The sequence below is a fragment of the Pipistrellus kuhlii genome, unplaced genomic scaffold (assembly GCF_014108245.1).
Source record: "Pipistrellus kuhlii isolate mPipKuh1 unplaced genomic scaffold, mPipKuh1.p scaffold_m20_p_179, whole genome shotgun sequence".
Taxonomy (NCBI): Eukaryota; Metazoa; Chordata; class Mammalia; order Chiroptera; family Vespertilionidae; genus Pipistrellus; species Pipistrellus kuhlii.
Genome location: NW_023425492.1, coordinates 19675 through 46450, shown reverse-complemented (window position 1 = coordinate 46450; position 26776 = coordinate 19675). Strand labels below are relative to the sequence as shown.

The following is a 26776-nucleotide window of genomic DNA, read 5'->3' as shown; positions in this document are numbered from 1 at the left end:
TAAAGACAAATGGACCGGCCGAAACCGGTTTGGCTCAGTGGATAGAGCGTCGGTCTGTGGACCGAAGGGTCCCAGGTTCGATTCCGGTCAAGGGCATGTACCTTGGTTGCGGGCACATCCCTAGTAGGGGGTGTGCAAGAGGCAGCTGATCGATGTTTCTCTCTCGTCGATGTTTCTAACTCTCTATCCCTCTCCCTTCCTCTCTGTAAAAAATCAATAATATATATATATATATATATATATATAGACAAGTGGACAGGCACACGGTGTGTCCACTAAGACCAGGCAGATCTGGGTTTGAGGCGGGGGGGTGCTGAGACTTATATCCTTTTGAGAGGGTTCTCCTTAAGAAAAAGAATCAGTCCATGTCCTAGCCGGTTTGGCTCAGTGGATAGAGCACCGGCCTGCGGACTGAAGGGTCCCGGGTTCGATTCCCGGTCAAGGGCACAGGCCCGGGTTGTGGGCTCCATCCCCAGAGGGGGGCGTGCAGGAGGCAGCCGGTCCGTGATTCTCTCTCTTCACTGATGGTTCCATCTCTCCCTTTCCCTTCCTCTCTTTTTTTTTTTTTTTTAAATATATTTTATTGATTTTGTACAGAGAGGAAGGGAGAGAGATAGAGAGTTAGAAACATCGATGAGAGAGAGAGTCACCGATCAGCTGCCTCCTGCACACCCCCCACCGGGGATGTGCCCGCAACCAAGGTACATGCCCCTGACCAGAATCGAACCCGGGACCCTTCAGTCCCCAAGCCGACGCTGTATCCATTGAGCCAAACCGGTCCCTCCCTTCCTCTCTTGAAATCAATTTTTTATTTTTATTTTTTTTTTTTTTAAGTAAAAGAACCACTACAGGTGACAAGGCCTTAGGCAGAGGGAATGGCTATTCGGATTGTGGAAAGAATAAACTACCGCAGCTTGCTTCCTTTAGAAAGCCTCCTCCGCCCGGCATTCCGCTGCCTGGCACCCCGGAACGCGTGACCCCCAATCCCAGGCCTGAGGCCATCACGCCCAGAGTCCCCTGCCCCCCCAGCAGGCTCGCTGCCCCGCACACAGACGTGACTGTGAATTCATCAGCATCCACAGGCGCCCGGCCAAGTGTGTGCCAACGCAACTTCACCCGTCAGTCCCCGGACCCGGTCCCCCTCCCACCCGCACACAGGAGAAGACGCGGGATTGGGGGCGGGAGGGGAGGGAGGCTGGGATGGAAAGAGGCGGCAGAAGGCAGGCAGCTCTTCAAACATCTCCCTTTGGCAGTGTCACGCCCGTGGTTTGGGAGGGCAGCTGGACTGAGGGGTTCGGCCGGTGTGGCTCAGTGGTTGAGCGGCGACCTATGAACCGGGAGGTCACGGTCCGATTCCCGGTCAGGGCACAGGCCCGGGTTGTGGGTTCGATCCCCAGAGGGGGGCGTGCAGGAGGCAGCCGGTCAAGGATTCTGTCATCACTGATGTTTCTATCTCTCTCTTCCTTCCTCTCTGAAACCAATAAAAATATAGTTTTCTTTTAAATATATTTTATTGATTTTTTACAGAGAGGAAGGGAGAGGGATAGAGAGTTAGAAACATCCATCGGATGTGCCCTCAACCAAGGTACATGCCCTTGACCGGAATCGAACCCGGGACCCTTGAGTCTGCAGCCTGAGGCTCTATCCACTGAGCCATTTGATTGTTTGTTTGTTTGTTTGTTTGTTAAATACCGTTTCAGCTGCTCGGTGGCTGGACGGGGCTTGGCAGGTGGCTGAGCCGCCTGGCCTGGCCGCCGTGGGGGCGCCTGGCTCCTGGGGCCTCCGTTGCCCATTGGGGAGCCCCATCGGGGAACGCGGTGGTGGCTGGCGTCGTCCCTGAGAGCTGGGGTTCAGAGTGAATGTCTGGGAAGCACGGGCCCCGCTCTGCCTGGGAGGTGCTCCCCAGCAGTCAGCCCTGTGGCTGTGGGCAGTCCCTCGGCCTCCGTGCCCGGCTTCCTCCGCCCAAACATGAGGGCTCTGTCGCCCTCACCGCACGGGGGCTGCGGGTCTCCGTCCACTGTGGGCGCCGGGCAGGGAACGCCCCTCGCCAAGGCTCCCCCAGCGAGGCGTGGGGTGCCCTCACCAGCCCCCCAGCACCCCCCACCTCGCTCTCCCCAGAGTCCTCCCTCCGCTTTCTGTGTGTCCTGCTGGCCTCGCTGTGAAGCAGGACACCGGGCAGGCCCCGGCCCTGCACCCTCCCCTCCCGGTGACCTCTGACCCTCACGCCCCCCCTCCTGGCACCCTCCCGGTGACCTCTGACCCCCCTTCCTGGCACCCTCCCGGTGACCTCTGACCCCCCTCCTGGCACCCTCCCGGTGACCTCTGACCCCCTCCTGCAGCCAGAAGCTGTCGGGCGAGTACTTCCGCTACAAGGGCATCCCCTTCCCCGTGGGCATCTACTCCCCGGAGAGCATCCGGCTCACGGAGGACGCCGAGGTGCAGGACGACGACATCTTCATCGTCACCTACCCCAAGTCCGGTACGGCCGGGGCGGGGCGGGCCGGGGGGCCGACAGTGGGTGGGGGCGGGGCGGGGCACCGGGCAGTGGGGGGGGAGGGGCGGGGCACCGGGCAGTGGGTGGGGGAGGGGGGCACCGGGCAGTGGGGGAGGGGCGGGGGCACCGGGCAGTGGGGGGGGGAGGGGGGCACCGGGCAGTTGGGGAGGGGCGGGGGCACCGGGCAGTGGGGGGGAGGGGCGGGGGCACCGGACAGTGGGTGGGGGAGGGGCGGGAGCACCCGGACAGTGGGTGGGGGAGGGGGGCACCGGACAGTGGGTGGGGGAGGGGGGCACCGGACAGTGGGTGGGGGAGGGGGGCACCGGGCAGGGGGGGGGGGAGGGGCGGGGGCACCGGGCAGTGGGTGGGGGAGGGGGGCACCGGGCAGTGGGTGGGGGAGGGGCGGGGCACCGGGCAGTGGGTGGGGGAGGGGCGGGGCACCGGGCAGTGGGGGGGGAGGGGCGGGGCACCGGGCAGTGGGGGGGGGGGGGGGGCACCGGACAGTGGGGGTGGGGGAGGGGGGACCGACAGTGGGTGGGGGAGGGGGCACCGGGGCAGTGGGGGGGGGGCACCGGGCAGTGGGTGGGGGAGGGGGGACCGACAGTGGGGTGGGGGAGGGGGGCACCGACAGTGGGTGGGGGTGGGGGCACCGGGCAGTGGGTGGGGGTGGGGGGCACCGGGCAGTGGGTGGGGGAGGGGGGCACCGGGCAGTGGGGGGGGAGGGCAGAGGGCTGGGCTGTTCCCAACCCGTGGCCTTGGCCTTGGTGCTGGCGGGTCCCACCGCCAGGAGCACCCTCTCCCGGGTCCCTGTCCTGCCCCAGGGCAGCGCCCCCTCCTGTCCCTCTCCGCCCCTGCACTGCCTCCTCCTTCCCCTGGAATCCTGCCAGCAGCTGCACATTTTATCTTCTTTTTTCAATATATTTTATTGACTTTTTACAGAGAGAAAGAGAGAGGGATAGTTAGAAACATCGACCAGCCGCCTCCTGCACGCCCCCCACTGGGGATGTGCCCGCCACCAAGGCACACGCCCCCGACCGGAATCGAACCCGGGACCCTCCACTGAGCCGCACCGGTCTCGCTGCACGTTTTATCTTGATGTGCCCTCTCTGCCCCCGGGTCTGAGCACCGCGCGGGCAGACGTCCTCGCTGGTCTTGGTCACCGCTGTGTTCTCACCTGAAACAGGGCCGGGAACGTCACAGGTGTTCCTTCCATACGTGTTTGCAGCCCCAGCTCGTTTGGCTCAGTGGACAGAGCGTCAGCCTTCGGACTGACGGGTCCCAGGTTCGATTCCGGCCAAGGGCAGACGCCTGGGTTGGGGGCACATCCCCAGGCCAGGGCAGTTCTGGAGGCAGCCGATCAATGATTCTCTCTCAATGATGTTTCTCTCTCCCTCTCCTTTTCTCTCTCAAGTCAATTAAGAATTTTTTTAAAAAATAGGTATTTGCAGAAGAAAGGGAGGGGGAAGGGAGGGGAGGAGATGGGAGGGAGGGAGAGAGGAGGGAGGGGAGGAGATGGGAGGGAGGCAGGGAGGGGGGAGGGGAGGAGATGGGAGGGGGGAGGGAGGGACGGAGGGAGGGAGGGGGAAGCTGTGCGGTGCCTTCACGCAAAGCCCTTTGGGGAGGTTTTGGCGGGAGCGGGACACACTCCAGCATTCTCTTCTCTAACATGATGGCTCGGCACCTCTTTTTTCCAAAATGTTTGTGAAAATTTTCAAACCACGGCACAGAGCTCTGCGAGGGTTGTTTGGGGGACAGCTTTGAGGTACAATCCACACCCTCCATTCACCCGTTTTAAAACATGTTTATCGGTTTCAGAGAGGAAGGGAGAGGGAGAGAGAGAAGCATCGATGATGAGAGAGAATCACGGATCGGCTGCCTCCTGCATGCCCCCCACTGGGGGACCGAGCCCGCAACCCAGGCCTGTGCCCTGACCGGGAATCGAACCCTGACCCCCTGCTTCGCGGGTCAGTGCTCCGCCCTGAGCCACGCCGGCCGGCCCGTTCCCCCGCTCTAAAGGGCCATCTACGGCTGTGGGGTATTCACGGCTGGGCCCATCGCCACCGCCAGCTTCAGGACGTTCCCATCACCCCAACAGGACAGCGGTCCCTCTGGCCACCGCTCCCAGCCCACATTCCTGCCCCCGAGGCCCTGGCGATCATTAACCCGCGTCTGGCCCGGGCCTCCCCCAGCCCCTCCCTCAGCGCCACGCCCGCCTCCACCAGCCGCTCGCTGACCGGCGCTTACTGCCTTCCAGTCCTGTGCCTGTAGCACCATGTAAGCTTTTTAAAAATGCATTTTTTTTTATTGACTCCAGAGAGGAAGGGAGAGGGAGAGATAGAAACATCCATGATGAGAGAGAATCATGGATCGGCTGCCTCCTGCACGCACCCTACTGGGGGATCGAACCCGCAACCCGGGCATGGGCTCTTGACCGGAATCGAACCCGGGACCCTTCCATCCGAAGGCTGGGGCTCTGTGTGCTCTGTCCACTGAGCCACACCGGCTGCGGCCACAGTGTGAACTTTATGCACGATCCCCCTTCTTGCACATACATCACGTGGACGCGTACACATTTGAACAAGTATTTTTTTAAATACATTTTATTGACTTATTTTTTTTTTTACAGAGAGGAAGGGAGGATAGAGATAGAAACATGGATCAGCTGCCTCCTGCACACCTCCCACTGGGGATGTGCCCGCAACCAAGGTCCATGCCCTTGACTGGAACCTGGGACCTTTCAGTCCGCAGGCCGATGCTCTATCCACTGAGCCACACCGGTCAGGGCAGCACAAGTATTTTTTATTACGTGGAATAAGCGCCAAGATTCGGCCATTGCTCGGTCGAAGGGCTGTGTTGGCCGTGGCGGGGGCACAGGCACATGTCCCTCCGCCCAGACGGCAGCAGCCTGCCCCCCAGCGGCAGGCTGAGCGGAGACGCTGGGGGGCAGTGTTGGCACTTAATGCCCCCGAACCGCACACTTCAAGCGGGTGCACTGGCCACTTGCCCGTTCTGTGTGTTCTGCCTCAGCCTCAAAGAGGGGTTCTTCCCTGGCAGCAGGGGTGACGGAGACAGGAGAGTGACTGCACGGGCAGGCCGTCCGCGGGCCGGAGCAGAGCCGCCGGGGAAAGTTGCTGGGGGCGGGGGGCGGGCAGTGAGGGTCCGGCCCCTGCAGCGCGGGCCTCTGTCCATCACGTTGGTGCCGGGAGAGGCGCCTGTGCCAACCGGGAGGAGAGGCCCGTCCTCTGTCTGCAGGGTCCTCCGGCGCCCTCTGCTGGCGGAGCTTGGCATTGCGCCGGCGGGCGAAGGAGAGATGTTTGCAGGGAGAGTGGGGGGGCGGGAGGGGGGGTGGGGAGGGAGGGAGGGAGGGGGTGTCAGCCCCAGTGTCTCAGCACCGGGCAGCGGAGAGGGGTCCGGAGCTCAGAGGCAGGACGGAGAACGGGCCTGGGGCGCTTGGTAGAACCCAAGGCAACATAACACTCACAAGAGGGGGTTCCACCACCACCATCATCATCAGCATCACTTCCGGTCTGACTTGCCTGGAGCCCCCCAGCATCCACGCCTGGGAGCTGGGTCCCTGATGAGGGCTCTTCCTCCTGGATGTCATTGGTGGCCCCCTCCCCCACGAAATCTGGGGGTTACTCCCAAGAAGGGGCAGTAAAAAGAGCTGAGATTTTTTTTAAGTCGATGCCTGGATTCAATGCCAGCTCCTCCGCGTATTAGCGAGTCCCTCGGCCCTAAAACACAAGCCCCAGAGCTTAAGATGCTGGGCCCTACAGACGTTTATGCCTCATCCTGCACACGCCAGCCAGTGTGGGACACAGGGAGGGAGGGGTGTGTGCGTGTGTGTGTGTGTGTGTGCACACACACACACACACACACGCGCGCGCGCATTGGGGGGGGGGTAACCCAGTGGCCTGGCTCCTTCGGGCTGTGGCTCTGCCATCCTTGGGAGCCTCAGTTTCCACTGGCATCTCTGCCTCCAGCCAGCAGCCAGGGAGGGAAGGAGAGCGACAGAGAGAGAGAGAGAGAGAGAGAGAGAGAGAGAGAGGGAGGGAGGGAGGGAGAGAGAATCACGTGGCAGGTTTTTATGGGCCAGGCCTGGAACCGGCCGCACACCACGGCCACCTGCGTGTCTGTCCTTGGCTGGAGCTCGGCCACGTGGCCCCGCACAGCTGCCGGGAGCCGCGTGGTCCCGTCCCCGTCCTCGCAGGAAAGCGGAACGGGGTTGGATGGAGGGCTGGCCGGCCCCGCCACCCAGGCGGCGACCTTATTTCTGTGAGCTGCTTCCGGCTCTGCAAGTAAAGACAGCCAACAACATAGACGGATGGGCAAGAACAGGCCCAGAGACACGGAGCCAGGGGTCAGACGGCTGGGCCTCAGGGGGAGGGCGGGGATAAAGGGGAGAGACCGACCAGAGGACACATATGAGCCTAACCAGGGGGCGAGGACAATGGGGGGGGGGGGGAATGGGGGTTGAGGACAATATGGGATACCTTCATCAATAAAGAAATAAAATAAATAAGTAGACAGCCTGGTCCCCGCTGGCCGTGAGGAAAAAGCCGGGAGCCACGTGTGCAGTCCAGGCGGCCGTGCCAAACCCCGTCCCCTCCCCCTGGCCCCCCACCCGTCCCCGCCTCCACTCACGCACCCCTCGCTCCCCGCCAGGCACCAACTGGATGATCGAGATCCTCAGCCTGATCCTGAAGGACGGGGACCCCGCCTGGGTCCACTCGGTGCCCATCTGGAAGCGGGCGCCCTGGTGCGAGACCATCATGGGCGCCTTCAGCCTCTCGGACCAGTCCAGCCCCCGCCTCATGAGCTCCCACCTGCCCGTCCAGCTCTTCACAAAGGCCTTCTTCAACTCCAAGGCCAAGGTGAGGGCTGGGGAGGGGAGGGAGGTCAGGGGGGGAGCAGGGGGCACAGCTAACTGGTGAGGCTGGCACCTAGGTATTGAGCATCTACTGCGTCCTGGCCTGACCTAGAACAGCAGTAAAATAATAACAATAGTAATAATAATAATAATAATAATAAATGCGAGTCCACATGTTAAAGGGCAGAGAACAGATGGACCGAAAAGGGGAAATCGTGAATAGGTACAAGATGGGAAAATTCACGTCTCGGAGCAGAGGGTGAGGGTGAGGGTGAGGGTGAGGGTGAGGGTGAGGGTTAGGGAGGGGGTTGCCCAGTGAGAATGGCCCTTCTGAGTAAAGGCCCCGGGGGTGAAGGGAGAAGGCGGGCGGAGTCCGTGCAAAGGCCCTCTGGTGGGAGGGATGTGTCTGCAGACCCGCAGGAAGGCCTGTGTGGCCGGAACCAAGTGAGCGAGGGCGGGGAGGAGTGGAAATGAGGTCAGGGACGCGACCGGGCCAAAATGGGCCCAAATGGGCCAAAATGCGCGGTTGTGGGGCCGCCTTGGCTGTGGCTGTCCGTGAGAGAGGCTGAGCCAGGAGGGCCGGACTTCGGTGTTCCCCGGCGCCCTCTGGCGGCGAGGTGAGGAACGGCCCGCCGCGGAGGGAGACTTCGGTGTTCGCCGGCGCCCTCTGGCGGCGAGGTGGGGAACGGCCCGCCGCGGAGGGAGTCCAGGGGGAGGTGCCGGGAGGCAGCGGGGCGGTGGCCCGGGCGGTGGAGCCAGGAGGCTGTGTTTCTAAGGTGGAACCGGGCCGCTGTGCTGACAGGTTGGAGGTGGGTGTGAGGGAACCAGGAGCCAGGGCGTGTCCGGGGCGTTCAGCTTCAGGAGGGGGGAGGAGGGGGCTGTCATCAGCTGAGATGGGGGGCAGGGAGCGGAGGGGGGGGAGGATGTGGGGGCTCTGCTGGGGCCCTTCGCCGTCCAGGGGGAGGCTGCCAGCGGGCAGTGATGGATCTGGGTTTGACAGGAGAGATCTGGGTGGGCCGGACACAGATATTTACAATTTGTAGAAAATGTAGGTAGGTAAGTAGATGACGGATAGATAGACGAGTAACGCGGATAGAGGCAAGATGGGGACTGCAATCCAAGACGCCCCTCCGGCTTCCCCGGTTCACCAGAGCAGCGGTCGGCAAACTGCGGCTCTGTGGATTGAGTTTGCCGACCGCTGCTCTAGAGGGCCTCAGAGGCTGGCACGGCTGGTGGGCGCACAGTCCCTGTGAGCCTGTGAGAGGGGGAGGCGCGTGGGGCGGGCAGAGACGGGGTGCCAGCTTCCGGGGCTTCACCTGTGGCCGGCATGCACAGCCCTCAGCCCCTTCGTGGAGATGGGTGACAGCATGCTCCCACGGACGCTCACCTGAGCCACAGTGCCAGGGTTTTCTTGTTGCTGTTGTTGTTGTTGTTTTTTTAAAAGATAGATTTTTATTGATTTCAGAGAGGTAGGCAGAGGAAGAGAGAGAGGAATCCCCGATCGGCTGCCTCCTGCACGTCCCCCCCTGGGGATCGAGCCCGCCAAGGGGGCCTGTGCCCTGACCAGGAATCGAACTGTGACTCCTGGTTCCTAGGTCGATGCTCAGCCACCGGGCCACGCCGGCCGGCCGGGCAGAGGTTTCGTCGGAGGTTGGTCACCTCTACGCGGCTGACCACCACGTGGCTGACCTTGGTCTTGGGAAAGGAGACAGTTGACAGGGAAGATCGTGTCTGGTGGGACTGGAGGGGGGGATGCTGATCCTATAAAATAAAACCCTAACGTGCAAACCGACCGACCGGAGGAACGACCAGTCGCTATGACGCGCACTGACCACCGGGGGCAGACACTCAGCCAGAAGCCCGGCTCTCGGCTGGTGGCGGGAGCCTCTCCTGCCTCTGCAGCAGCACGGAGGACCCCTCTGGGGATGGCTGCCTGCTAGCGGGCGCAGGCGGGGCTGAGGGACACCCCCAGTGCCGGGCACCAGGCCTCTAGTGGAACATAAACCTGGTAAACAGGTTGGAGCAGGCCTGTGGCTGGGACTCGGTCCTGGGCGCTGGGAGGACAAACCCGGAGGGCAGGGGCCTGGCTGGGTGGAGACAGGCCCCCTGTGGCTGTGTGGAGGCCGGGAGGCCTGGGAGGAGGCGGGGGGAGGGGGCGGAGGTCAGGCAGGAAGGATGAGGCTGGGGCCTCCGCCTGGGGGCAGGAAGGAGGGGCAGCGTCCCTTCGCTTTGGTCCACACCCGCACCCTGATCTCCCCCACCCCGAACTCCCTGCCTTTCTCCTCCACTCTGTTCCCTGGAGCCAGCCGGTCCTCCCTCCCCACCCAGAATCAGCCCCCCTCCTCCCAGCGGGAGGGCGCCCTCCCCACCGAGCAGTCTGCCCGGAGTCCCTCCTGCTGCCGGGCCGGGGGCTCAGCACGGCCTCGGGGGCGGGGCCGGGGGCTGGGGGCCGGGGGGGCCGGGGGCCGGGGGGGCCGGGGGGCCGGGGGCCGGGGGCCGGGGGGTGCAGCACGGCCTCGGGGCGGGGGCCGGGGGCTGGGGGCCGGGGGGCCGGTGGGGCCGGGGGAACGGGGGCCGGGGGCTCAGCACGGCCTCAGGGGCGGGGCCGGGGGGCTGGGGGGCCGGGGGGCCGGGGTGCCGGGGGGCCGGGGCCGGGGCCGGGGGCCGGGGGCCGGGGGGCCGGGGGTGGGGCCAGGGGCTGTGGGGCCGGGGGGCCGGGAGGCCGGGGGGCCGGGGGACCAGGGGCCGGGGCCGGCCGTGACGCGCCTGCCCCCCCAGGTGATCTACATGGGCCGGAACCCCCGGGACGTGGCCGTGTCGCTGTACCATTACTCCAAGATCGCGGGGCAGCTGAAGGACCCCGGCACCCCCGACCAGTTCCTGCAGAACTTCCTCAAAGGCGAAGGTGAGCACGGGAGCCCCGGGGAGGAGGACAGAGGAGGGAGAGAGAGAGAGAGAGAGAGAGAGAGAGAGAGAGAGAGAGAGAGACAGAGGGAGCGAGGGGATAGGAGACCCGGAGAGAACCAAAGGCGCCGGCAGATGCAGAAGCAGCAGGGAGCGAGCCAGAGAGTCCGAGGGCCAGAGACAGAGAGGGGGACAGAGACACATGCAGACAGAGAGACACATGCAGACAGAGACAGAGAGACAGAGAGACAGAGAGGGGGACAGAGGGACACATGCAGACAGAGAGACAGAGAGACAGAGACAGAGATAGAGGGACATGGGGCACCAGGGGATGGGGGGGGGGGGCATCCAGCTCCGAGGGGCCAGGTCTGGGCCGCGTGGGGCCAGTCAGGCCCTGGGAGCGGCCGCGGAGGCCGGCTGCCCGGCCCTCACCCCCCCGCCCCTCTGCCCGCAGTGCAGTTCGGCTCCTGGTTCGACCACATTAAAGGCTGGATTCGGATGCAGGGCAAAGAGAACTTCCTGTTCATCACCTACGAGGAGCTGCAGGAGGTGATCCCCCTCCCCCCATCCCTCCTCCCCCCTCCCCCCCGCCCCGCACCCCACCTGGCCCAGCACCCCCACTCCTCCCCTCCTCTCGCCCCCCACCCCCTCCCGAAGGCCGCCTCCACTGTGACGCACCAGGTCCTGGGCGACAGCCATGAACAGAACCGGGTCCGAGGCCGGAGCAGGAGAGGGACCAGGGACAGAGATAAAACAGGGGTGAGGGGCCGAAACCAGTGTGGCTCAGTGGATAGAGCGTTGGCCTGCGGACTGAAGGGTCCTGGGTTCGATTCCAGTCAAGGGCATGTACCTTGGGTGCGGGCACACCCCCAGTTTGGGGTGTGCAGGAGGCAGCTGATCGATGTTTCTCTCATCGATGTTTCTAACGCTCTGTCCCTCTACCTTCCTCTCTGTGAAAAAAACAATAAAACATATTATTAAAAAGAGAGAGCACGGGAGGGAGAGGGAGAAACTGGGAGAGAGAAACATTGATGTGAGAGAGACACGTCGATTAGCTTGCCTCCTGCTCTTGCCCTACCAGGGATGGAGCCTGCGACCCAGGTACATGCCCTTGACCGGAATCAAACCCAGGACCCTCCAGCGGCTCTGCCCACTGAGCCACACCGGCGAGGCTGTCCCCGGTTTAGAGGAGGGAGTCGGGAACCTGTCCGGGAGGGCGCAGGGCTCCTCCTTGTAGCTCTGTCTCCTCCGGGTGAATTGCTCCTGATGGAAAGACTCCCCTCCCACCACCCGGCCCCCCAGAAGATTCCGGCACCGCCCCTCCCCCTCCCATCCACCCCGCTTTACTCTCCAAACCCAGAACTGGGCCACGCAGGAACGGCCAGCATGCTCGGCGTTCTGGGACGAGTCTGTGGTTCAGGAAGATAACCGGGTGGGCGGTTACGAAACCAGGAAAGACCTGGAAAGCCGAGGCGGGGGCTGGCGGGGGCTGGCCGCGGGGTGCAGGCCGAGGAAGGCAGCTGCAGGGGGAGGACTGCGGGCTCGGGGACCCGGGCACGGGGCTCCCGCTCTGGGCCTGGCGGGCGGGTCCCGGACCCTGACTCCTCCCGCAAGGCCCTGGGCAGGACCGGCCAGACGGCCCGGCGGACGTGGGCCGGGGCGTGTACACAGCGGGCGCTCCATCCAGGGTGGCCTGAGCCGGTAGTCACCGGGAGGGAGACGTGCTCTGCACCGGAGGGGGGAGGTCTGCCAGGGGGCGGGGGGCCCAGGAGGAGGGGTGGGGAGCACCTGACCTTGGAGGTCGGGCCGGGGGACGGGAAGGGTCTCAGGGCCTCAGGAGCAGGCTCGGGCCTGGTGTGGGGACGGGAGGTGGGGAGGCAGGGAGAGGCCCGGACAAGCGTCCACAGGAGAGAATCGGGCCTGACCAGTGCCCGGGCTACGGGGACGCAGAGGGGACGTGGCAGAGAGAGCCCAGGCAGAGGGAAGGAGCTGATGGCGGACAGGACAGGGGTGCGCGGTGTTCCCAGCTCTCTAGCCCTCTCCGTTCCTCTCTGATTTGAACCTGGGACCCTTCGGTCTGTGGGCCGATGCTCTGACCACTGAACAACACCGGCTAGGGGCATGGGAGTCTGTTTAAACATTCGAATGCTGCGTTAAGGCCCTGCCAGGGGTGTGGGCGGGAAGGGGAGCGGCGGGAGGCCCGGCTAGGAGTGCGGCCGGCCCTGCGACCGGTGAATCTGGGGCTGTTCTGGGCTGAGGACCTGGGGGAGGCGCAGGCTTGGGGCACAGACCGGCTGACGCCCCGTTTCTAACCTGGAGGAGGAGGATTCTACATAAGGTGCTGGACTGCCCCCTGCCCGGTGCGGTGACCTCTGACCCCTGCCCTCCCACCCACAGCACCCGCCCAAATCCCAAACTGCAGAGCCCCCTCAGAGGCCAGAGCCCAACCCCTTGGAGGTGGGGAAACTGAGGCAGAGACAAGTCTGGGTTGAGACTCTGACATCCAAATTCTGGGTCTGGTGTTCCTTCCTTGCCTGGGTCCCCTCCTTTCGCCGTCCCCCTTCCCCACCCCCCGTTCTGCCTTCCCCCCTGCCCCCTCTCACGCTGACCCCCCTCCGCCCCAGGACCTCCCCGGCGCGGTGCAGCGCGTGTGCCGGTTCCTGGGCCGGCAGCTGGGCGAGGAGGCGCTGGGCTCGGTCGTGGCGCACTCGGCCTTCGACGCCATGAAGGCCAACACCATGTCCAACTTCTCGCTGCTGCCGCCCAGCCTGCTGGACCAGCGCCGCGGCGCCTTCCTGCGGAAAGGTACGGACCCCGCGCGTTCCCCCGCCTCCCTGGGCCGGTTTCCCCGGTAACCGGGGGGCCTCCCCCCAGAACGCCCTCACTGCGGCCCGTGGGCCCGGGGTGGACCCCACACACAGGCTCACCTCGGGGGACACAGCAGGTGCCCGTCACCCCGGGCCTCCCCGAGCCCCCTATACCCTCCTCCCCCCAAGCTGTATATGGAACAAAAGGCCACAGCCAGCTTCGCACCACGGTTGGCTATTTATTTAGTTATTTGTTTGTTTTTGTTGTTGTTAATCCTCACTGGAGGATATCTTTCCATTATTTTTAAATAGTTACCGGTATCACTTATTTATTTTTATTTTCAAATATATTTTTATTGATTTCAGAGAGGAAGGGAGATAAGAAACATCAGTGATGAGAGAGAATCTTTGATCGGCTGCCTCCCGCACGCCCCCTACTGGGGATCGAGCCCGCACCAGGCTGATGCTCTACCCACTGAGCAACACCGGCTTCGGCTAGATAGATTTTTTTTAACAATAATAATCAATGGAAAAAATATCCTCGGATGAGGATTAGCAATAACAACAACATAAAAAAAATCAACCTTCCCCTCGGGTGAGGATTTAAAAAAAGAAAAGAAGGAACTTGAGGCTGGGGGCTGTGGTAAACCTCGGGGCCCAGGCGCGGCGCTGAGTGCGGGGAGCAGCGTGGGCCCGCAGTGGCGGGGGCAGAGCCCGGGCCGCAGACGCCCTGCGGGGGCCCCTGCTCGGTGCCAGGCCGCAGAGGGAGCGCCCGGGGCTGGGCACGGTGTGCAGATCGCCGGATGGGGTGGGGCTGGGGGTGGTCTGGGCAGAGACTTAAGGGGTTCGGGGTGAAGTGGCGGAAGGTCAGAGGTCTGCTGGCGGGGTGAGCAGAGCAGGGGGGACCCCAAAGAGGGAGGAGGCAAGAACGGTGCCCGGGTCTGCCAGGTCCAGGCGGCCGGGGTGAGTCAGCAACCGCGGGAGGGGGCGGGGCCATGCGGCGGGTGGGCGGGGCTTCCGGCCTAGGGACCCGCACGCGCAGAGGAGGTGGGGCAGGGGACGCTGGGATGTCGGGGCGACGCTGCGGACGCCGCTCACCTCGCGCGCCCTTCCTCCCCGCAGGGGTCTGCGGAGACTGGAAGAACCACTTCACGGTGGCGCAGAGCGAAGCCTTCGACCGCGTCTACCGCGAGCAGATGCGGGGGATGCCGACCTTCCCCTGGGACGAGGACCCCGAGGATGCCAGCCCGGACCCCGCCCCCAGCCCCAGCCCTAATCAGGCCTCCGAGCACCCGCATCCGTGACCCCGAGAATAAACGCATCGCTCCTGCCCCGGTTCCTCCATGTGCGATGGCGGTGGCATGCCGCGGGCGGGCGGCAGGGGGCGCGCGAGGCCGGGTGTGGACCCTTCTCCTGCACCAGGGCCTCCTGAAGACCAGGCGCACCCATGCGGAGGGTGACTCAGAAGCCCCATAGCGCTGGCGCCTGACTTCCCAGAGTCAGGGTGCTGCGGCCTGGGCTCCTGGGTCTGAGGGAGGAGGGCTGGGGGCCTGGACCCTGGGTCTGAGGGAGGAGGGGCTGGGGGCCTGGACCCCAGGGTCCCCCACGAGGCTGCGGAAAATGCAAGTGTTTGGCAGGAGGCAGGTTTATTCTGAGCAGAGGGAAAAGGGAGCCCCAACAACTAACCCCTTAGCACCCAGAAAACTGCCCCAGCACCTGCCCAGTCCCCTCTCCAGGGCCCTGAGTCGCTCCCCAGCAGGGGTGTCCCCACCGATCCGCGTCCCTCATCATTCAGCTCAGTCCCCTGGATTGAGGTCTCTCCTCCCCTGAGCCCAGCTCCGTTGCCCACCCTTCTGAGCAGGTGGGCCCCGGGACCCCATGGGGCCCTCCGCCAGGCCTCCCCTCGGAGAAGTCCCCACAGTGCCCGGGCGGGATGTGCAGTTTCTGGGATCCCAGCTCCTCTAGGCTGTGACACTGGGGTCTGGGGTGGGCATGGGACTTGCCCAAGTTCCAGGGTAATTTGGGGGGACACCCCTCCTCCTTCCCAGACTGAGGCCCAGGCACAGCACGGAGGGGGGCTCCCAGCGCCCTGTGGTCCATGCGGCTCTGGCTCCGTCAGGGCCGCCCCCGGAGTCCCGCCCGGGTGGCCCAGCCCGGCGGCCGGCCCCCTCTCGGCTCCAGGGCTTTGGGCGCAGCGTCGTCTCCAAACCTCCTCCGGGTGGGGGACAGGTAGCGGAGGCGGCGGCCGGGGGTGAGGGGCAGGGGGCCGCCCCAGGGCTGGGGCCCGCCCAGGGGGCGGGAGTCCACCTCACCCCTGGGGGCCCCCCCAGTGCCCCGCTGCCTCATCAGGGCCTTGGCTGGGGTGTCCTTGGAGCCCCAGGACTTCTTGAGCTGTGGAGGGAGAGAGGAGGAGGTAAGCAGGGGTTGGGGGTGAGGGGCACTGGGACCAGGGAGGGAGGTGAACACTGGAGGAGGTGAGGGAGATAGACAGTAAGAGGAGGAAGAAGCCGAAACCGGTTTGGCTCAGTGGGTAGAGCGTCAGCCTGCGGACTGAAGGGTCCTGGGTTCGATTCCGGACAAGGGCATGTACCTGGGTCCCAGGCACATCCCCATTGGGGCGTGCAGGAGGCAGCTGATCAATGTTCCTCTCTCATCGATGTTTCTAACTCTCTGACCCTCTCTCTTCCACTCTGTAAAAAATCAATTTATTAAAAAAAATTTATTAAAAAAAATAAAATAAAAGGAGGAAGATGAGACAGAAGAGGGAGGTGAGGGAAGGAGGGCGAGACATGGAGGGGAGTGGAGAAGGCCCCTCAGCTCCAGAACCAGAGGCAAGTAAGCAGGGAGGCCTGGGACCCCCAACTCCCAAGGGGCCAGGAGGTGTGTCCCCCGCATTTGCAGCTGGGGAGGAACAGGAAGCAGCCAGCGCCACCCGCCGGGTGGGGGCAGCAAATATTTGCCAAGGGAGGTGATGCTGGGTGAGGACCAGGCGGAGGTGAGGACCTTGGCCCTGCCCCGCCCCCCCCCCCCCCCCCCCCGCGAGGGAGGCAATTCCTGGGCTGCTTCTCCCTCACCCGCAGCACCGGCCTCCCGGCCTCCGGCTCCACTGAGCAGGTGGGAAACGGAGGCTCAGAGGGGGTACAGCTCTCAGAGATCCCATCTCTCCCACGTGGCTCCGCTCCGAACCTTCCCCCCGAGAAGTGGGGCAGGCCCCGTTGAAACCTGTGTCCAAGCAGGGGGAGAAGGGTCCCCTCCGAGCTCATGACACTGGCATCCGGGAAGCCAGGGCGTGGAGACTGTCAGAGCCCCGCCTGGGAGGCAACCAGGGCTCAGTTCCATTCCTCCCGGTGCCTCAGTTTTCCCATCTGTGAAATGGGTGGATGGGGAGATGTAACGACCTCTGCCTCCTAGGACTGCGGCAAAGGTTGAACATAGCTACTTCTGTGAAAGCGCTTGGCCCGGGGCCTGGCACATGGGAAGGTGCTCAGGAAAGACGGCTGTTTCAACCTTGGCAAGTGACCTAACCTCTCTGGGCCTCAGCTTAGCCATCCGCGGCAATGGGCAGGGTAAGCATCCTGCCTGGCCGACCTGGGATGAGGATGTTGTGAAAGGAATTCCATTTGGGGAGTTTAGTGTTAAGAGCGGGTATTGTTCTACTTCATTCTACCGACTCCCAACCAAACGGAGGATGAAGCTCGGCCCATTTCCTAGATGAGAACACGGAGGTTCAGAGAACACCCCCAACCTGGTTCTCATGGCTGGTAATATCAAGCCGGGATTCAGTCCTGACCGGTTGGCTCAGTGGATAGAGCGTCTGCCTGTGGACTGAAAGGTCCCAGGTTCGATTCTGGTCAAGGGCATGTGCCTTGGTTGCGGGCACACCTAGGGAGTGTGCAGAAGGCAGCTGATTGATGTTTCTCTCTCATCGGTGTTTCTGGCTCTCTATCCCTCTCCCTTCCTCTCTGTAAAAAAGTCAATAAAATATATATATTAAAAAAAAAAAAAAAAGGCCAGGATTCACACCCAGGGCTCTTGGGGTCTCTGCTCCAGGCCACCCGGCACTCCCCTGCCGGCACACAGTGTGGGTTCAGGAAACACAGTGCGATTAGAAACTCTGGTTAGCCAAAACCGGTGTGGCTCAGTGGATAGAGCGTGGGTCTGTGGACTGAAAGGTCTCAGGTTCGATTCCGGTCAAGGGCATGTAGTTTGGTTGCGGGCACTTCCCTGGTAGGGAGTGTGCAGGAGGCGGCTGGTTGATGTTTCTCTCTCATTGACATTTCTAGCTCTTTATCCCTCTCCCTTCCTCTCTGTGGAAAATAAATAATATATATATTAAAAAGAAAGCAAGAAAGAAAGAAAAGCAAGAAAAGCAAGCAAGCGAGAGAGAGAGAGAGAGAGAGAGAGAGAGAGAGAGAGAGAGAGAGAGAAAGAAAAGAAAAGAAAAGAAAAGAAAAGAAAAGAAAAGAAAAGAAAAGAAAAGAAAAGAAAAGAAAAGAAAAGAAAAGAAAAGAAGAAAAAAAGAAACGCGGGTGAGCAGCTTAGCTTCCCTATCTCCCCGAGGGCCAGGCACACAGTAGGTCCTGGGGAAACAGAGTAAGGGCCCTTGAACAAGCAGCACCCTCTCCCCCTCTCGCGGCCCCTAGGCCCCTCCCTCCTCAGCGGCCCTCCTCCTCCTCCTCCTCCTCCTCCCCCTCCCCCTCCCCCTCCTCCTCCTCTCCTCTTCCTCCTCCCCCTCCTCCTCCTCTCCTCCTCCTCCTCCTCTTCCTCCCCCTCCTCCTCCTCCTCCTCCCCCTCCTCCTCCTCCTCCCCCCCTCCTCCTCTCCTCCCCTCCTCCTCCTCCTCCTCCCCCTCCTCCTCCTCCTCCCCCCCTCCTCCTCTCCTCCTCCTCCTCCTCCCCCCCTCCTCCCACCTCCTCCCCCTCCCCCTCCTCCCCCCATCCTCCCCCTCCCCCTCTCCTCCCCCCTCCCCCTTCCCCCTCCTCCTCCTCCCCCCTCTTCCCCCCCCTCCCCCTCCTCCTCCTCTCCTCCCCCTCCTCCTCCTCCTCCTCCCCTTCCCCCTCCCCCTCCTCCTCCTCTCCCCCTCCTCCTCCTCCCCCTCCTCCTCCTCTCCCCCTCCTCCCCCTCCCCCTCCTCCTCCTCTCCCCCTCCTCCTCTCCCCCTCCTCCTCCTCTCTTCCTCCTCCCCCTCCCCCTCCTCCCCCTCCCCCTCCTCCTCCTCTCCTCCTCCTCCTCTCCCCCTCCTCCTCCTCTCTTCCTCCTCCCCCTCCCCCTCCTCCTCCTCTCCTCCTCCTCCTCCTCCTCTCCCCCTCCTCCTCCCCCTCCTCCTCCTCCTCCCCTCCTCCTCCTCTCCTCCTCCTCCCCCTCCCCCTCCTCCTCCTCCTCTTCTCCCCCTCCTCCTCCCCCTCCTCCTCCTCCCCTCCTCCTCCTCCTCCTCCTCCCCCTCCTCCCCCCCTCCCTCCCCTTTTCCCCCTCCCCCTCCTCCCCCTCCTCCCCCCCCTCCTCCTCCTCCCCCTCCTCCCCCCTCCCTCCCCTTTTCCCCCTCCCCCTCCTCCCCCTCCTCCCCCCTCCCCTCCTCCCCCCCTCCCCCCCTCCTCCCCCTCCTCCCCCTCCTCCTCCTCCCCCTCCTCCCCCCCCCCCGCCCTCACCTCGCCGTCGTCGCTGGAGCCGGACAGCTGGGACAGGCGGCTCAGGTCCCACAGGGAGCGGCTGGGCCGGGCGGCGGGGCCGCTGGCCGGCCGGGCGCGCTGCACGCCGCGCAGGATGTCGCTGAGCGCGGGCCCGGGGCCCGGGGCCTCCCGCCGCCCGGCGTCCCGGACGCGGCAGGCGGCCAGGCGCTGGGCCAGCGGGGTCTCCGGGGGCGCGGGGGCCACGGCGCGGCGGCGGGCCACGGCGTGCGGGCCGCGGGCCAGCTGCAGCCCGCCCAGCGCGCTGACGAAGGGGCCCGGGCCCGGGGCGGGCGCCGGCGGCGGCGGGAGCGGCCCGGAGGCCGCGTACAGCGTCCGGAACTCGCGGCTGAAGGCGTCGGCGATCTCCCCGGTCAGCAGGGTCAGCAGGCCGCGGTGCAGGCGGGCGTCGCTCCACGTGAAGCTGCGGGCACGGAGAGGGGCGTCAGGACCTCTGTGCAGCCCGAGATCCGTCCGTCCGGCCCCGACCTGCTCGCAGGGCAGGCCGAGTGACCGTGACCTTCAGGGAAACCCTGCCGCCCTCTGGCCTCAGCACCCCCCTCTGCAGAATGGGCCCACCTACCCCGGGAGAAAGTTAAATTAGCCCACCCGGGTGTAGCTCAATGGGTGAGCGTAGACCCAGGAACCAAGAGGTCACTGGTTCGATTCCCAGTCAGGGCACAGGCCCAGGTTGCAGGCTCCATCCCCACTGTGGGGCGTGCAGGAGGCAGCCGATCAATGATTCTCTCTCATCATGGATGTTTCTGTCTCTCCCTTCCTCTCTAATATCAATAAAAATATATTTTAAAAAAAGAAAGTGAGCTGAAGCCGGTTTGGCTCAGTGGATAGAGCGTCAGCCTGCGGACTGAGGGGTCCCAGGTTCGATTCCGGTCAAGGGCATGTACCTTGGTTGCGGGCACATCCCCAGTAGGGGGTGTGCAAGAGGCAGCTGATTGATGTTTCTCTCTCATCAATGTTTCTAACTCCTCCTCTCCCTTCCTCCCTGTAAAAAAGTCAATAAAATATTTTTTTAAAAAGAAAGTGAAATTGTCATCTGAACTCAGACTTGATTCTAAACCTGGGCTGGCCGGTTCCCACTGGGCTCTGCCTCGGTTTCCCTCTCTGAAACGAGATGGGGTTCCTTTTCTGACTCCCACGGGGACTGTTGTGAGGCTCGGCTGCTCCCTGTAATGACCCCATTTGTTAAGCTCTGGCTGTGTGCCCGCTCCGGCTGCGCCTGCTCCGTGTGCCGGTTGGCTCAGTGGGGAGGCGGAGCTGAAACACAGAAGGATTTGAGCGAGAGAACACGGGGCGGGCTCCCTGCTCGGTGCCCAGCACCACAGGCCTGGGATCTGCGGGGAGCCGTGCCCTTCCCAGTCGGGGCAACACTGTGGTGGCCATCTAAAGCACTGGTCTTTCCCTGGCTGGTGTGGCTCAGTGGACAGAGCATCAGCCTTCGGACTGAAGGGTCCCGGGTTCGATTCCTGGGTTGCAGGCTCGATCCCCAGTAGGGAGGATGTGCAGGAGGCCGCCAATCAATGATTCTCTCATCATTGTTGTTTCTGTCTCTCTCTCTCCTTCTCCCTTCCTCTCTGAAATCAACAAAAATAACATTTTAAACCCTGGTCTTGCACACAGCAGGCGCCCAATAAGTGCCCTCTTTGGGTTTAAATAAACCTGGGCTCCAATCCTGGCTCTAGGGCCTTGGACCCGTCACATGCTCCTCCTGGCCATCTGAGGAAAGGCTGGCACGGGCACTCGGCGGGCGCGGCACCCGGCAGAGCCGACGACGGCCGAGTGGCCGGGCCGGCAAAGGCTGGGCCAAGCGTTCTCACCTTGGGGGGTGGCTGTGACCTCACTCCCCGGCTGGTCTGCAGGCCCACCCGCCCCTCCGATTGTGACACCCTCCCCCACCCAGGGCCTGGCCCCCAGAGGGGCCAGCGGAACCCTACGGGGTCTGTGAGGTCTCCCCATTCCGCTCCACAAAGACCCACTGGGCAGCAGCCGCCGGCTGGGCTCTGTGCCGGGAAAGCTTCTGAGACCCCGGGGCTCCAGACGTGGTCACGGCCACACTCCTGAGAGGGACGCGGAGGGTTGGGACCCGAGGGCGCGCCAGCTGCCGGCCCCGGGAGGCCGGGACGGGGGGTGCCCGTCCCGTGGACATGTGGGGGCCCCCGGGCAGCGCGCTCAGCGGCCTCCTGCTCCTGCTGCTGGCCCTGCCCCCGGGCGCGGGCGGCGCCAAGGACTGCATGTACTGTGAGCTCACGGACACGGCCGACTGCCCCGGCATCCCCATGGCCTGCGGGGACAACGAGGAGTGCTTCGTGGGCCAGGGCACCGCCCAGGACCTCGGCCCCGTCACCAGCAAGGGCTGTGTGGACGCCAGCGAGTGCGGCCGCCAGGAGCCCGTCACCTACCAGGGCGTCACCTACAGCCTCACCTCCAGGTGCTGCGACGGCGACCTGTGCAACGGGGGCCCCCCCACCCCCGCGGGCGGCCTGCGGGCGGGCGCCGCGGCCGGCCTGGCGCTGGGCGCGCCGTGGCTGCTCCAGGGGCCGTGAGGGGCGCGGAGGGCAGGGCCCGGGGCCGGTCTCGGGCTCTGCTGCTCCTGTGCCCTCCCTCCTCCCCCCCTGTGCCCCCATCCGAGGCCAGGGGCCCTGGACAAACGCCCGTGGCCCTGGCTCCATCCGATCGAGACTGTCCCCCGGGACCCAGGGCCCCGTCGGCGGGAGCCTGGCTGCCGGTGGGACCGCGCCCCGGGCCTGGCTGCCACATTGTGCTCGTGGGTTCTAAGACGCGATAGCGCGTCACAGTTTGAGCAGGACGCTTCCTCTCACGGTGGTCCCTTCGCGTCCATGAAATCCGGTAAAAAATTGTATTAATAAACAACCGCTGATTCATTAATAAACAACCGCTGTTGTGTACGAAGCCCCGTTCCGTGCCGGGGTGCCTTCTCCCACCGAGTCTGGTGTGGAGCCGGGAAGCAGGTTCCGGCTGTGGCATCCCAGCCCTGGCCCCGTGGTTCTCTGGGTGTGGTCCCCGGACCGCCTGGAACTCGTGGGCAGTGCCAATCCTCGGGCCCCCGCCCGGGCCGGCTGGACGGGGGTGGGGCCCAGAAACCCGGGTGGTAGCAGGTCCTCCGGGTCAGGCTTGCAGTATGATCAAGGCTACACACCGGGGTCTTTGGCAAAGGGGCTCCGCAGGGGATGCTACCGACATCTGCTGGGCGGAGGCCGGAACTGCAGCCGGCGATGCCAGGAGGCCCCGGACGTGAGCGGTACCTTCGCGGTGAAGCATCACCCTAAAGCAGGGGTGGGAGGCCTTTTTTCTGTCCAGGGCCATACAAGATTCTCAACTTAAAAATCAGCCTGTCTCATCCCGCGTGGCTCAACGGTTCGGCGCCGGGCAGGTCACAAAGGTTCGATTCCCGGTCGGTTGGTCGGTCGGGGCACACGTCTGAGTTGTGGGCTCCAGCAGTGATGGATGCTTGGTGTGCAGGAAGCAGCCGATCAAGATCAATGATTCTCTCTCATCACTGCTGTTTCCATCTCTCTCTCCCTCTCCCTTCCTCTCTCCCTGAAATCAGTAAAACCATACACATTTTTTAAAGCAGCCTGCTAGCCTGGCCGCCATGGCTCTGTGGTTGAGTATTGGCCTATGAACCAGGAGGTCACAGTTTGATTCCTAGGCTGGCCACACGCCTGGGTGGCGAGCTCCACCCCCAGTGGGGGGCGTGCAGGAGGCAGCCGATCATTGATTCTAATCATTGATGTTTCTCTCTCTCTCTCTCTCTCTCTCTCTCCCTCTCCCTTCCTCTCTAAAATTTAAAAAAAAAAAATCAGCCTGCTATATTTGGTCAAATATTTAATTAAATCTCCCCTAATGCCTTGTGCAAGGCAGGGCCACACCAAATGGTTTGAGGGCCTTCTAGGGGGTTCCCCACCCCCGCCCTGAAGTCACTAAGCGGGCCATCCTGGTGAGCAGGGGCACAGAGAGGCGACGCCAGTTGCCCAAAGTCACACAGCCAGTAACTGGCAGGGCTAGGACTTAAACGGAGGCCATCTGTGCCCAGATCCCGCCCCCCCCCCCACCACCACCACCACCATGCTGTGACCCAACAAGGTGGCTGCTCATTATCCACACTCCGAGGGGGGGAGGCCCAGGGTCACAGAGCTAAGAAGTGTAGAGCCAGGGCCCAGGGGCTGGCTGGACCCCAAAGAGAGCAGAGGGGGTCCGTCCGACGGTCCGAGGGCCAAGCCATTGGCACACCAGGTCTCACTCCTCCCCAGACACTCTGAGAGGTGGCGGTACGCACCCAGGCCACCTAAGACCATAATCCAGGCCTGGTCCCCCAGTTTACAAAGCCCTAAGGCCGTGGTCGGCAAACTGCGGCTCTCAAGCCACATGCGGCTCTGTGGCCCCTTGAGTGTGTGGCTCTTCCACAAAAATACCACGGCCTGGGCGAGTCTATGTTGAAGAAGTGGCGTTAGAAGAAGTTTACGTTTGAAACATTGGGCTCTCCGAAGACATTTCAATCGTCGTCCTGTTGCTGTTTGGCTCTGTGGACCAACGCGTTTGCCGACTACTGCCCTAGGCGCACACTGCAGGCCCCGTTCTCCAGGGAGGAAGCAGGTCAGGGGGGTGAAGACGCCCCCAGGCCTGGCTCCCACCCCCGGCCGGGTCCCAGTGACACCCCTCTCCTGGCAGGCGCTCAGACCCGTTTCACAGACGAGGCGCGAGTGGCAGGGAGGGGACCCGCGGGCTCGGAGCCTGGGGCCGGGGCGCGGGGCGCGGGGCGCGGCCGTACCTGTAGGAGCCCGAGAGGACCCGCACGCCGTCCAGCAGCAGGAACTTCTCCCGCAGCCCGCCTGTCACCTGCCGCCGCCAGCGGCTCTGGAAGCTGCAGCCCCGCACCACGCGCACGTCCAGGTTCTGGGAGGCGGGGACACGGCCTTGCTGAGGCTGACCTCCCGGCCTCCACATGGGGGTTCCTCTGGGCTGCACCCCCCCGCCCTCACACTGTGGAGAGTCTGCTTGGCTTCCCCAGAGCCAAGGATCGTGGGATTCAGGATTCCCCCAACTCAGAGGGAGCAGGGACGCTGTGGGAAGCCCAGCTGCTTTCCCCGATGCCACTGGCACCAGAGCCCAGGAACCCTCTCTGCCGGCACCCCCTTGCCGGCCCAGGACCCCGGGGATGGGTCTGCCCCTGCTGCCCCCCACAGGGGAATGGGGACCCGGGTCGCTTCTGCCTGGCCCTACCTCCGTGGCCCAGGGGTTCACGCCCAGCTGCTGGGCCAGCGTCAGGAAGGCAGGCAGCTGCTGGCGGTCCAGGAGCAGGTAGACGGGCACCCAGCGGCGGGTGGCAGCGTCCACCATGTCCAAGAGCAGGTCCGGGTCGGTGAATATGTCCATGACGATGGCTACCAGCTGGGGGGCGGGGGGGAGAGGGGCTGTGGATAGAGCCTGGGGCTCGGGGGACCCTCAGAAGGTGGGGCCCTGGCGGTGAGGTGCTGGAGGGCTGGTCAGCATGCCGACAATGGTGAGCGGGCTCCCCGAACTGGGATGCCTGGGCAGCGCAGTGCATTGTGGGAACCTGCACACCCTGGTCCTGGGGGCAGAGGGAGGGCTGACTTGCTGGGTCAGCAGGGGGGGCTCTGGGGCTGGGGGCGCTGCCAGGGACCTGGGTCTCACAGGCAGAAGGTGTGGCGATGAGCCCTGATTCCTGGTTCAGGTCCCTGCTTGGCCATTCCAGGCGAGAGACCTAACATCCTGTGCCTTAGTTTCCGCTTCTCCTAAATGGACGCAGTGAGCCCCAACCTCAGGGGCCCTTGTGAGAATCGCACGTTAACCCAGGTAAGGCACCTGGCGTGGGAGCTGGCAGACACCAAACCCTTTAAATAAAATCAGGCCGGGGCCAGGGGGCTGCAGGGAGACATCCGGGCCCTCCCTAGGGGTGGAGAAGGGGTGGGTCGATGACTGAGACCAGAGGGATCATAATCGAGTCCAAGGGGCATGGATGCCTAAGGGCACCCAGACCTTGGCTGAGGATGGGGCCCCTCGGATCTCAGAGGCGGAGGATGAGTCTGGGGTGCGAACCTGACAGTCCCCGGAGGCCCTGGGTGAGGATGCCCTGGCCCCGGGGATGTCCCTCCCTTTTGGGGAGCTGCAGTGAGGACGTCGGGGTCTGGGGAATGGACTACATCCCTCCTTCCGCCCCCCCAGGCCCCGTCCCCCACCTTGCAGGCCGCCTGGATCTCCTGGCGCACCAGCTCCTTGAGGGGCGGCTGGCCCTCGCCGGGGGGCTGGGTGTACAGCTGCGCCCGGGTGATGCCCTTCCAGCCCGAGTCCTCCGGCCAGCCCAGCCGCAGCACCGGCACCGGCTCCTCTGACTGGCCGGGCCAGTAGGTCAGGCTGCCGGGGTGCCCGCCGGCCACAGCCCCCTGCTCGCTGCCGCCGGGCTCCGGCTGGGCCGCCGTCCAGTCCTCAGCGGCCGCGGCCAGGCCCTGCAGCTCGGCGCCGCCCAGGAAGGGCCGCAGCCCCTCGCGCTGCACGCACGCCTGGAAGGCCTCGGCGCCCTGGCTCAGCAGAGCCTCCAGCGCCAGCCGCTGCCCCTCCGAGTACAGGAAGCCGGGGCGGGTCTCCGTCAGGGGCGGCTCCCCCGCCTCCGACGCCACTCCTTCCAGCGCTGCCAGCTGGGACGCCGCCATGGGGCGCCCGGGGCGGGCCTCGAGGCCGGGCGTCTGAGGGTGTGGCCGCCTCCGAGGCCCGGACCATCAGGGTCTCTCTCCTCTCCTTTCGGGCGTCCGGGGCCGCTGAGGAATCCGGTGGCCCGCTGTGCAGTCCTGACGGTCAGACTGCGTCCTTGACCGCCCGCCCGATGCTGCTCAGACCCACTGCCCGCCGGCCTGCGGGCGCCATGGCCAGCCGGCCATCCGACCTCGCTGCCCGCTGTCTGACGATCTGGCTGCCCCCACAGGTGGTCCTGCATGTGGGTCTGGCCGAGTACCTGGCACTGTCTCCAAACCCAGCGACCTGTCAGCTGCCCGTCTCTGCTCCAGCGCACGGCAACCTCCAGCCTGCTGGCCGCACGGCGATGCCCGGGCCGGCCCTCCCGCTGGCTCCGCGAGGTCAGGCTGACCACCCACCTGCCCTGGCCCACGGCCCACTAAGGCCTGGCCGTCTCCAGGCAACAGGCTGCCTGCCTGCAACCACCCAAACGTCTGCCTGACCCTCTGGCCTCTCTTCAACCGGCTCAGGGTCTGACCACCCGGTGGGACTCCCGGCTGTGTCCAGGGGACGCTTCTCCCGGCAGCTGGCCGGCTAGCTCACAGCTCTCACAGCTGACCATTCAGTTTCCTCCTGAGCCCAGGAGAAGTGTGCTCCAGCCCTCAGCCTGGGCATCGCCCTTCCCAGCCAGGGAAGTAGGTCTCCTCGGTGGACGGGCCTTCACTTCTGCTCAGGCTGCTGCAGTGAAGGAATCGCTCCACAGGGGGTCTTGTCACGATCGAGCCCACCCATGACCTCCTCAGCCCGTCCAGCCTGAGGGCAGCATTGACAGGGCCCGGGCTCCTGGGACTGGGGGCCCCTGCCGGTCCTCTGATCTCTGCTGACCCCTGGCTCTGGGGCCTGAATTCCACGGTCTCCTGCTAGCTGACCACACTTAGGCCTCGTGAAAGTTGGACAAGGACCACTCTACATCATTTGAGGCTCCTGACCCAACCTGTGGACCCCAATTCGGGCAACCCCGCCTTCCAATCCCAGCACCCAGATGCCCCCCTCCTCCAGGGCACAGCGACTGGCCCTGCAAGAGAAAGAGGAATAAATAGAGGTGCCCTCCCGCTCCGGCCCCCGCCAGCTCGCCCCCCCGGCCCCTGCACTTGCCTTTGTGGGAGGACAGTAGAACCGGGGCCCTCCAACCTGAGCTTCTTCCTGCGTCTTCCTCCGGCAGACTGGCTCATTCATCAGGCTTCACCCTGGCGTCCTGGGAACCCAGCCCCTTGTGTAAACACGGGGAGGGCCTGCGCAGGCCCGGGGCAAGGG

At 64.4% G+C, this 26776-nt stretch overlaps 3 protein-coding genes across 4 annotated transcripts in view; 2 read left to right on the top strand and 1 right to left on the bottom strand.

Moving 5' to 3' along the window:
* SULT2B1 (sulfotransferase family 2B member 1) overlaps window positions 1–14405 on the top strand; it is a 35982-nt gene extending 21577 nt beyond the window's left edge. Inside the window, exons 2-7 of the mRNA XM_036441628.2 lie at window positions 2340–2479; window positions 7160–7368; window positions 10143–10269; window positions 10723–10817; window positions 12893–13073; window positions 14198–14405. Coding sequence (XP_036297521.1) covers window positions 2340–2479; window positions 7160–7368; window positions 10143–10269; window positions 10723–10817; window positions 12893–13073; window positions 14198–14379 — 934 coding nt within the window. The 3' untranslated portion in view covers window positions 14380–14405. The remainder of the gene's footprint in view (window positions 1–2339; window positions 2480–7159; window positions 7369–10142; window positions 10270–10722; window positions 10818–12892; window positions 13074–14197) is intronic.
* Window positions 13178–25965, bottom strand: FAM83E (family with sequence similarity 83 member E). 2 transcript variants are annotated; one of them, XR_006741895.1, is made up of 6 exons: window positions 24973–25965; window positions 23996–24163; window positions 23544–23668; window positions 18719–19160; window positions 14951–15466; window positions 13178–13190 (listed from the first exon to the last, which is right to left on the bottom strand). XR_006741895.1 is itself a non-coding variant. In XM_036441626.2 (5 exons), the coding sequence occupies exons 1-5, from the start codon at window positions 25441–25443 to the stop codon at window positions 15191–15193; spliced, it is 1482 nt and encodes a 493-aa protein (XP_036297519.1). In that variant the 5' UTR covers window positions 25444–25965; the 3' UTR covers window positions 14705–15190. The 2 variants fall into 2 exon arrangements, 1 of the variants encoding a protein (XP_036297519.1); XM_036441626.2 differs by lacking the exon at window positions 13178–13190 and having other exon boundaries at window positions 14705–15466.
* SPACA4 (sperm acrosome associated 4) lies at window positions 20284–21916 on the top strand. The gene has a single exon (XM_045582931.1). It carries the CDS (start codon window positions 20899–20901, stop codon window positions 21295–21297), a length of 399 nt encoding a protein of 132 aa, XP_045438887.1. The 5' UTR covers window positions 20284–20898; the 3' UTR covers window positions 21298–21916.
* Window positions 25966–26776: the final 811 nt, after the last annotated feature.

What these genes read in the sequence shown, in the direction of transcription:
- SPACA4 (XM_045582931.1), top strand. Translation starts at nt 20,899, where the DNA reads ATGTGGGGGCCCCCGGGCAGCGCGCTCAGCGGCCTCCTGCTCCTGCTG.
- FAM83E (XM_036441626.2), bottom strand. Translation starts at nt 25,443, where the DNA reads ATGGCGGCGTCCCAGCTGGCAGCGCTGGAAGGAGTGGCGTCGGAGGCG. An exon ending in GTCCTCTCGGGCTCCTACAG is followed by an intron (nt 19,161 to 23,543) that starts GTACGGCCGCGC and finishes CCGTGCCCGCAG; the next exon opens with CTTCACGTGGAGCGACGCCC. An exon ending in GCTCCAGCGACGACGGCGAG is followed by an intron (nt 15,467 to 18,718) that starts GTGAGGGCGGGG and finishes CTCCCTCCACAG; the next exon opens with CTCAAGAAGTCCTGGGGCTC.